The sequence below is a fragment of the Tachysurus fulvidraco genome, chromosome 4, assembly GCF_022655615.1.
Source record: "Tachysurus fulvidraco isolate hzauxx_2018 chromosome 4, HZAU_PFXX_2.0, whole genome shotgun sequence".
Lineage (NCBI taxonomy): Eukaryota > Metazoa > Chordata > Actinopteri > Siluriformes > Bagridae > Tachysurus > Tachysurus fulvidraco.
The window spans coordinates 25,568,774-25,579,609 of NC_062521.1; the positions used below are offsets into that span (position 1 = coordinate 25,568,774).

The window sequence follows — 10,836 nt, forward strand, 5'->3', positions numbered from 1 at the left end:
AGAGCGAGAGAGCGAACGAGAGCGAGAGAGCGAACGAGAGCGAGAGAGCGAACGAGAGCGAGAGAGAGAGAGAGAGAGAGAGAGAGAGGACTTAAATACTGAGACTGTGAGACTGTAATTAGAAGGCTGATCCATAACTGTGGGGCTCTGTGAGAAAAAGCTCTGCCCCCTGCTGGTGGAGACTTTTGTACTTGAGGTACTACCAAACAGCCTGCACCTTTTGATGGACGTCGGCATGACGGATCATAAAAAAGCAAAAGATCTCTCAGCTACTGTGGCGCGAGACCCTTAAGTGCTTAATAGGTTAATAACAGTATTTTATAATCAATGAGAAACGTAACAGGGAGCCAATGTGATGAGGATAAAATAGGGGTGATGTGCTCACCTTCATCCCTGATCCCTACACCGCAGCACGTACATATTGAAGATAGTGACAGTGAAACCTTTATATTGTTACAGGATCTCCCTAAACCCAGTGAAGAGAAGATCAAGTATGTTCTGAACCAAAGTGCCTGGACCTCGCAGTCAAACTCTTTTGCCTCTGGACTGCTGAGGATTACCTGCAAATCGGAGACGGGGAAGACCGGACTGATGAACTTGGGCAACACGTGTTACCTAAACAGCATCATTCAGGTGCTGTTCATGGCTACAGAGTGAGTTTACTTTTTGCTTTATACCATCCGATTGCTAGTGTGTGTGAGAACAGGGACACACATGGACCTGAGCTGGACTTGATCTGGTCGTTTTTTTTTTCTTTTTTCAGTTTTAGACGACGCGTGTTGTCTCTGAACCTGAACGGCTCCGAGATGCTGATGAAGAAACTGCAGCTGCTTTTCGCTTTCTTGGCACATACTCAGGTTTGTAGGCTTCCGTCAGTTGATATCTGTAAACATTTTCCCCACACACTCGTGATCAGTTTTAAACAGACAGTGAACCCTACTGGAAATGTAAAGACACCTCAGCACACTTGAGTCTCACCTCCAGTGTTAGTGATGCCTCTTTTACTATTTAGATGGGTTTCTTTAACAGAACTGCTTAAACGTAGACAGACAGACTGACAGACATTTCTACATCTAAAGAATATAATGTTTTACTGCAGTCGAATACAGTAATAAAGTAAATCTACTGATCAATCCCTCTATCTATTTACTGTTTCTTTCTACTCTGTCTGTCTGTCTGTCTGTCTCTAATGTACAGACAGACAGACAGAGTAGATAGATACATTAAATAGGTAGAGAGACTGATAGACAGATAGACAAACTTAGACAGACAAATATACAGACAGATAGAGATGGAGCAGATAGATACAGTAAATAGGTAGAGAGACTGATAGACAGACTGACAAATATACAGACAGACAGACAGACACGGAGTGGATAGATGCAGTAAATAGGTAGAGAGACTGATAGACAGACTGACAAATATACAGACAGACAGACAGACAGACACGGAGTGGATAGATGCAGTAAATAGGTAGAGAGACTGATAGACAGACTGACAAATATACAAACAGACAGACAGACACGGAGTGGATAGATACAGTAAATAGGTAGAGAGACTGATAGACAGACTGACAAATATACAAACAGACAGACAGACACGGAGTGGATAGATACAGTAAATAGGTAGAGAGACTGATAGACAGACTGACAAATAGATAGACAGACAAATATACAGACAGACAGACATGGAGTAGATAGATACAATAAATAGGTAGAGAGACTGATAGACAGACAGACAAATAGATAGACAGACAGACAGACAGAAGATAGGTACAGTAAATAGGTAGAGAGACTGATAGACAGACAGACAAATAGATAGACAGACAGACAGACAGAAGATAGGTACAGTAAATAGGTAGAGAGACTGATGGACAAACTTAGACAAATATACAGACAGATAGAGATGGACAGACAGACAGAGTAGATAGATACAGTAATTAGGTAGAGAGATTGATAGACAGATAGATAGACATAAATATACAGACAATCTCTCTACCTATTTACCCTGTCTGTCTATTTGTTTGTCTGTCTGTCAGTCTCTCTACCTATTTACTGTATATATCTACTCCATGTCTGTCAGTCTGTCTATCTGTCTATCTGTTAGTGCTTTTTATTCGTAGTATTTGTTTCAATTAATGTCCAAAGACGACGACGATGTTTAAAGCAACGAGACGGACGAATGACGATCGAATCGGCAGAAAATCTTCGAAGACAAGAACATTCACTAAATAAATGTCGCTTTAATAATCACACTCATTGGTTATACGACACACACATACGTGGGTATAGCTTTGTAATTTTCTTCAAAATATTCATATGTAATGTTACCGCAGTCTCACTGTATAAATAGATCTATTTTCATAGGCAGATTTCAGGCTACTACACGTCCTTTTATAACTCCACATTAATCGTTCATTTAAAAGCCTTTAGTTATATGACGTGTCCAAGATACTGTAACGTCTTAGCCCTAAAAGAAACCGTATTGGCCCAACATATTGGGCAGCTGCTATCAGTAAAATTGTATATCAACAATTTTTTTATTAATTTTGTTGTTTTTGATTGAATTTGTTTCTACACCAGCGAGCAGCGTACGCACCGAGGAGCTTTCTCGATGCCTCTCGGCCGCCCTGGTTCACCGTGGGCTCCCAACAGGACTGTTCTGAGTATCTTCGCTTTCTTTTAGACAGGTACCTCTGGTATATTTAGCACGCTCTGTCTATTTACAGCCTCTTTTCCAGGATATATCCATTTGTTTGTAGACCTTTTTATACATATGATTCAGTCAAATGAATAATACAGGTGAACTATCCTATAGTACATACTGTGTTTTAATATCTTGAGCACAGCGGATATTAACAATAACGCAAATAAAAAACTTCTGGTTTTTCATGTGGTTCTATAAATCATAAAATCGCATGGCCGGTGTTAACGCAGGTCACTTTTAAACCGTGACGCATGACCGATATTTTGTCTGGTTACATTTAATACTCCAGTACACATTTTCATAGTTTCTGAAATCTGCATCTTTAAGATCCATTTGTTTTGTTTTATTAAGGCTGCACGAGGAGGAAAAGACTCTTCATGCTCTCCAGGCAGCCAAACCTAAGATCCGGTTCTCTGACTCTGAGGGTACGGGCGATACACAAGCTCAGACCAACGCTCTGTCTTGTTCTCAGACTAAACTGGTGGACGCTGAGGGTGATACACGGACTCTGGTGGAGCAGATGTTTGGCGGACGTTTGTCCACGAGCATCCGCTGCCTGCAGTGCCACAGTCTTTCTGAGAAAGAGGAACCGTTTACTGATCTTTCTCTCGCTTTTTGCCCAACGGGCACGACTGGTTCCTCGACCGCACAGTCCCACCAGGGGGCAGTAAACGGCGGCAGCGAGAACCCTGAAGGCACCGCAAAGGATGAGCGGAGCGAGGAGAGACCCAAGACGGAGGCAGTGCTCTCCCTGTCAGATCTGCTCGAGTATTTCCTGGCACCAGAGATCCTGGAGAAGGAGAATTGTTACTTCTGCGAACGCTGTGGCTCCCTGCAGCGGGCAGAAAGAGCCATGCACGTGGTAACCGCCCCCGAGTACCTCATCCTTACTCTTTTGCGCTTCTCGTATGACTCGACGTGCCACGTGCGACGCAAAATCCTGGACAACGTAGACACCCCACTGCACATGTATCTGCCTGTTCGACCCCACAGCACGTCCTCGTTTTCCTCTTCTTCATCACCGCAGTCTGTGCAAATGGACTCTCCAGACAGTGGCGAGAACTTGGCCAAGAAGCTGAAACCTTCTCATAAAGAGAGAGAGGAGGAAGCTGAAGGTGTAACAGACAGCAGGATAGAGAGCGGGAGAAGGGACTGGGGGTCAGGGGTGCGGTGTGTACCTTACGTTCTGTGTTCTGTAGTGATGCATTCTGGGATGTCCTCAGAGAGCGGACACTACTACTCGTACAGCAGGAACACGAGCGGTACATCAACCAATCCCTCTTTTAAGAGTCCGGATTCAGATTCCGGTGTCAGCGTTTCAGAGAGCTCAAGAGCTTCACAGGAAGTACTGGAGCATGCAGGGCAAGACTCCAAGGAATGGTTCCTGTTCAACGACAGCAGAGTGACCTTTACCAACTTCCAGTCCGTGCAGAACATCACGAGCCGTTTCCCCAAGGACACGGCCTACGTTCTGATTTACAGGAAGCAGGAAGAAGGCAGGGAACAGGCTGGAGGTTCGAGAGCTACCGTGAACGGCTCGAGGCTCAACGGGGAACCACCTCTTCATAAAGATCTGATGGATGCCATCACCAAAGACAACAAACTCTTCCTACAGGTGAGTGGATTCATTAGTACAGAGGAAATTTTTTATTTTATTTTAACAGCTCTATAGTTACATGCTACCTACCAGTAGAAGGAGATGATGGAGTTTTGTTCTGTCCTGTTATCTAACACCTATCGAAGCCGTCACTATTCCCTGCCGCTTCACATCTCGTTGCATGGGAAAAGAGTGAAGATTTTCTTTATTTCATCTTTTATGTGAAAAATGACCTTCTCTACCATGTATGTGCTTTTCTGTATGATGGTGGTGATCCTTAAACCTGTCTGAATGGGCGGATTTCAGTAGTTTACTTCATTCAATTACTAAGTAATCTTACCTTTATCATATTAAGTGTCATTTAAGTCATAATTACTAATATATTAAAAGTATTCCTTACCTGTATTCGGTCACATGTACTTAAACCATTTAAGTTTTATTAACTTAAAGGTGCGGTGCACAATGTTTGAAAGCCAACATTGACATTTGAAATCACCAAAACAAACACCGAGGGGATATTTTTATCAGTAAATGAACTCGATGAGTAATACTATGCTAATACAAATGTGTATTTGTAGTACTGTGTGTTGTACCGTAAAAGGTTTAGCTCCGTTTCACGCCGAAGAAGGCGTTCAACACTAGAGCCCGAGGCAGAGGTAGTCAGTGGTATGTCAGTGTTTCAATCACTTTCGGCTAATGTCACACATGCGCACTGAACACTCTCTCCGCTTCATATTGACAATACACGCCCCTTTCTGCTCACTGGCTACACGTTTGTTTTGTTTGGTGGCCCGACTCAGTTTTCTGACGCATTTCTCAAACATCATGCACCCCAGCTTTAACCGAATCTGCGATTTGCGGAATGGAACCAGTAAAGTTTACTTAATAATAATAATAAAAATAATAATATATTTATTAATAAAACCAATATCCTTATTTAATGTTATGTACAGTTTCAAATACAAGGCATGTAGTAAAAATCACACGTCTCCATTCAGCAGAAAATAGCTGAAGCAATTGAGTCCATTTGAATTAACAAACAAGATTAAAAAACTCATTTCTACTCGTCGGATGACTGCCACCCTGTTCTAAACATCAAAATGTTTTAAACTAGCATCTCAGAATTAGTCAACGGACATTTAGATCGGAAAACGTCAGCTGTCTAAACATCTATACTTTCCTGTAATGTGTTACAAACTTTAATCGAATGCCTGTAAGCATAAGATATCGTCTGACGTCAGTACAAGGATACGGTGAGCCGTTGACGTACAGTATGGCACACGATGAAAATAGCACAGAATACAAATCATAACAGATGTTTTAAGGCTGTTCAAAAAATAGAAATACTGAATAATCAAAAAGTAGAACTGAACAAACGTGTTTTTTTTTTTGTTTTGTTTTTTTGCTATGGCTTTGTGTTATGAATGATGTCATCTCAATATTAGCCATGTGAACCACAGGTCAGTCATTTCGACCTATTCATCCGAGATGCGTTGATTCGGGCAAATAACTGGTTCTAATTTATCAAGTTTTGGTTCTAATGACTTTGATCCCAGATCAAGATTTGCTGGATGAAGTCGAACGTGTTCTTCACGCACTTTGGGTAACGAAGACGGAGCGCGTACGATAATCCGAACAAGAGATAAACAGAAAAAAAGGCAGGTCCCTAACATCATTCATAACAATACCTCCCTCTAGGATGGTAGCAGCGGAGACTGAATGTACAGAGATATACAGAGATGTACAGAGAAGAGCAGTGAGGAGAGTCTTCATTGGTGACTGTCAGAACGTCCACAGGAAGGTGCTCAAAGTCTCTTTCCTCAGAGTCCTGAACAGATAAAATATTAAACAATGTAAGTAATTATATCTAACGTAGACATTAGGCAGAGCTGTACATACATTTTTCTGTAGGTCTCAAAACATTCAAAATTCTTTAAACTTTTTTAAAAATAATGGAAATTTTTATAGCTATACATACAAAGCAAACCTTGATCGGTTCTGAGGGGTTGTCCCGAAGAAGGACAGGGGTAACTTACGTTTCCTGAAAAAAAAAAAAAAAAAAAAACAGCGGCGTATAATGAGAAGTATAATGTGTAAAGCCTTAAATGTGCACAAACACTTTATACAAGCATGGGATTGGTATACGAGCGATGATTTAATATGTAGTGTTACAGTAAAAGCACTCTTCTCTGCGCGACATTTGAAACACTTACACGGCCAAAGACACGCGTGGAATTCCAAAATGCTCTCAAAGTCGCAGTTTGTCTGTTTTATTTATTTATTGGTTTCTGACGAACTGCTGACAAACATCTTTCCGCAAGCAAAATTGGCGCGACATACGAGCCCTATCTCTAACAGATGGGTTTTTTTTTTGGGTTACTGACGGACGGACGGACAGACGACTACTCGCACCCCACCTCGCACACGGTCCTATAAAAGCACTTACTTTTTTTTTTTATTTCTTTCTTTTTCTTTCCTGCAGTACTCTACACTCAGGGCTTGGTAAGACTTTAATCAGCTGTTTTTGTAAACCTTTTGTTCCTCCCAGGAGCAGGAGCTTAACGCAAGGGCTCGTGCTCTCCAGGCCGCCTCGGCCTCCTGCTCGTTCCGTCCCAACGGCTCAGATGACAACGAGCCACCGGGGAGCTTCGGGCCCTCAGGTGGAGGAGGAGGAGGAGGAGGAGGAGGAGGAGGCTTCAGCACTGTTAGCAGACTGGTCTTCTGAGAGTGGGATGCTTTCACACTGAACAGAGCACTGGACTCAAACACTCAACACTGGACCTCCTTCTGTCTGAATCCAACATACAGACACTCTCAATAACTTAAAAACACCTCACAACCTCCATCACCTACATATCCTGGTTGTGTTTTTTGGTTGTTTTTTTCCATGCAAAGTGTTTAAACAAAATGCACATTGGTAAAACTTTATTATAAAACATCAAGGACCCTTGTAATACATCGCATCAATCCTTTTTTTTAGAGAAATGCTGGGGACTTTTATGAAACATCAGCACTAGAGATTTGATCTTATTTTGGGTCTTTACATGAAAGGGAGAAGAGAGAACAACCGCAAGACGGAATAAACTAATTTCTTTATCAACAGCACAGTTATGACAGCTCTAGAAGGTTCACATTAGGACTTAAGTGGTAGAAATGCAAATCTGATCAGTTTGATTGCAAGAATTAAGAGTGCATTCATTCGTTCAAGCGCATGGGGTTAAAAATTAAAATGGAAATCGTATCGAAATGTCGCTTCATAACGCAAACGCAGCTGCAATGCCGTAGTGATAAGCAGACCGTCACCACACACCTTTCGGTACAAAACACGACAAACGCAGTAAGTCATAATGAGCTATAATGATAACTAAAGGTTCTTCTGTCTTCTTTCTTTTATTTCAAAAACAAAGCAATATACTTCGTACTTCAAAAATAAAAAAGTTTTTCATGGCGTTGAATTTTGAGACACAAATCCTCAGCTGTTGCGTTATTAATTTTTTGTGCAATGCTTACGAATGTGTTAGGAAGGTCCCTCTATATACAGTGTTACCATTTTCCTCCCTCTTTCTTCTTCCTATCTTCATAACATGTTTTGCTTGCATTATGCATTCATTCATTCATTTTCTACCGCTTATCCGAACTTCTCGGGTCATGTGGAGCCTGTGCAGGCGTCATCGGGCATCAAGGCAGGATACATCCTGGACAGAGTGCCAACCCATCGCATGGCACACACACACACTATGGACAACTTTCCAGAGATGCCAATCAACCTACCATGCATGTCTTTGGACCGGGGGAGGAAACCGGAGTACCCGGAGGAAACCCCCGAGGCACGGGGAGAACATGCAAACTCCACACAAGGTGGAGGCGGGAATCGAACCCCCAACCCTGGAGGTGTGAGGTGAACGTGCTAACCACTAAGCCACCGTGCCCGTATATTTTTTCTTTTCTTGTCATTCTCCACTCAAACTCAGAACCGCCATACTTGAACGGGCGTCCGTCTACCTGTCTGAAGGTGCCGCTGCGCACCTGTATACATACAGCCCGTAGACGGATCAACTAACGTGTCGCAATACGTTTACACAGAAGGATGCAATACATTTTTTTTTCTTTGAGGAATTCCAGCTAGACTTTAACAGAGCAAAAATAATATCACTGAATTGTACTGAGATTAAAAAAAATGGGTGTGTGTGAAGAGATTATCTTGCATGCCGAAATATTTAAATCTTCTCTTTTTTTTTCTTTTTTCTGCAGTTTTGCTGTTTTTATCATCGTTTTTCGCTTTCAGGGAGAATTTTTTTTTCTCCTGATGATTTTAAACTGATTTTATGTGCCTTTTGATACATATTTACTATTTTACAGGAAAATGTGACTGGGTTATAAAAAAAAAAAAAAAAAAAAAAAGCCTTGTGTAGCTATATGGTGTTAATATTTGGTGGTTTTTATTTCCTACCAGTAAAGGTTCATCGAAGAGCAAAGGCTGATTTTAATAAATGTATAAATATTTCGAATGTATATAACATGTATAGTGCTGCTTCTAATCCGGATCAGTAATTTATTAAGGACATAATGGCTGAAATTTACTAAATGATATTAACGGTGGTGTTTTATGTGAACTTTTATAAATTAAAGGAAGTTTAAGATGGAAGTGAAAGAAATAACCCGAGTCTACTTTATAGTAATAATAAAAATGTAGAAATGACCACAGTTACAAACTGCAAATAGAGTTTCATCCTGTGGAGAAAACTAGCAGAATGTGTTTATTCTTTAAAAAATAAAAAGGATTTAGTCTCATGCTGTATCTTTTTAGTTACACATAAACTAAACGTGCGATTATAATGTAACTACTGAGAATGTTTACACTGATTTACAAATGGATCCCAGCAGGACATCTCGTATAAATACACAGTTTATTAACTTTTGCCTTGTGTAATTTTAGTAAGATTTGATTGCAACACTGCCTGCATGCCAGCTGCACAGGAAGTGTCTTCCTCTTTTAAAGAAGTAGTTCCCAATAGTTCTGTTGCAAGAAGTATTCATCCCTTTGAATTTTAATACATGTCTATATATATTTTTTTCTCATTTCAACCTAGAACTGAAATGAATGTGATTTATTATTTTTTTTCCTTTTTTAACTGCTTGGAATTTTAGTGGACAGCCTCTGGCGAGGCTCATAGTTGTGTTGTATTGCTTTTATTTTTAAATAACACATCCTTAACAGGATGTTCAGGAAGGTTTGGGGTTTTTTGTTTTTGTTTTTGTTTTTTAAATAATAAAAACCAAACTGATTGATACTTTTCCAAACCTTTATTCTGGATTCTTTTTGATCGCTCTTTGGTCTTCATGCATCTGTTTGTTTAGGCACGTTCTCAGACAAACTCTGGATTCGTCAAGGAACACAAGTATTTATAGTGAGATCACATGACGTTTTAGTTATACAGGTCGACTCTGATGTACGACGCCACCACAACTCGCAAGGGGGGTGAATACTTATGCAATCACAACTATTGCCAAATTTATTTTATATATATATATATATATATATATATATATATATATATATATATATATATATATACATAACTTTCTTCATAATCTATATTACATTCATTAATTAGGCATTAATTAATCATGTTCTGTATAGTTATATACAGAACTCCCAGTTAATAGCATTTCAGCTCCAAGTCGTAACAATACACACTGGAAAAGTTCAAGGAGGTGAATAATTAGATAGATAGAGAGATCAATGGATGGAGAGATAGACATGGGTGGATGGATGGATAGATAGATAGATAGATAGATAGATAGATAGATAGATAGATAGATAGATAGATAGATGAGGATGGATGGATGGATGGATGGATAGATAGGTAGAGCAGGATAGATGGATGGATTAATAGATAGATAGATAGATAGATAGATAGATAGATAGATAGATAGATAGATAGATAGATAGATAGATAGAAGAAGATAGATGGATAGATAGGTAGAGCAGGATAGATGGATGGATGGATGGATGGATAGATAGATAGATAGATAGATAGATAGATAGATAGATAGATAGATAGATAGATAGATGGACGGACAGATAGATAGATAGATAGATAGATAGATAGATAGATAGATAGATAGATAGATGGATGCACAGATAGATAGATAGATAGATAGATAGATAGATAGATAGATAGATAGATAGATAGATAGATAGATAGATAGATAGATAGATAGAGATCTTTGTAAGTATATATTAAACATATATAATGTTAAAAATGTAAAATGTCCAGTGGCAGCAAACTTATGCACTACACTCTAAGTTGTTACTGGAGAAATATTCCAAGAATAAATCCCTTTGATTTGGCGAGTGCATGTTAGCTCAAATTTTATAACAGGACTTGTGTTACATCTACGAAGACACGCTCGAGAAGTCAGACGAGCTGAAAGCGAAGCCGAGACGTGTGTATTTACAGACGACGTGCTGCTCTGATTCATCTGTAACACCTCAGACAGCCGCAGTAGTTACATTATAATACATTACG

General features: G+C 39.9%; 1 protein-coding gene across 8 annotated transcripts in view; it reads left to right on the forward strand.

The window, feature by feature from the left end:
• Positions 1-9,604, forward strand: part of usp38 (ubiquitin specific peptidase 38) — a 20,361-nt gene extending 10,757 nt beyond the window's left edge. The window contains exons 7-14 of one of the 8 annotated variants that reach the window (XM_027145969.2): positions 460-653; positions 764-857; positions 2,583-2,689; positions 3,058-4,321; positions 5,749-5,763; positions 5,860-5,906; positions 6,002-6,104; positions 6,852-9,604. In XM_027145969.2, the coding sequence (XP_027001770.1) occupies positions 460-653; positions 764-857; positions 2,583-2,689; positions 3,058-4,321; positions 5,749-5,763; positions 5,860-5,906; positions 6,002-6,104; positions 6,852-7,028 (2,001 nt within the window). In that variant the 3' untranslated portion in view covers positions 7,029-9,604. Of the gene's footprint in view, positions 1-459; positions 654-763; positions 858-2,582; positions 2,690-3,057; positions 4,322-5,748; positions 5,764-5,859; positions 5,962-6,001; positions 6,157-6,851 lie in introns of all 8 variants that reach the window. The other 7 variants (XM_027145973.2, XR_003440564.2, XM_027145972.2 and 4 more) reach the window with 7 other exon arrangements.
• Positions 9,605-10,836: the final 1,232 nt, after the last annotated feature.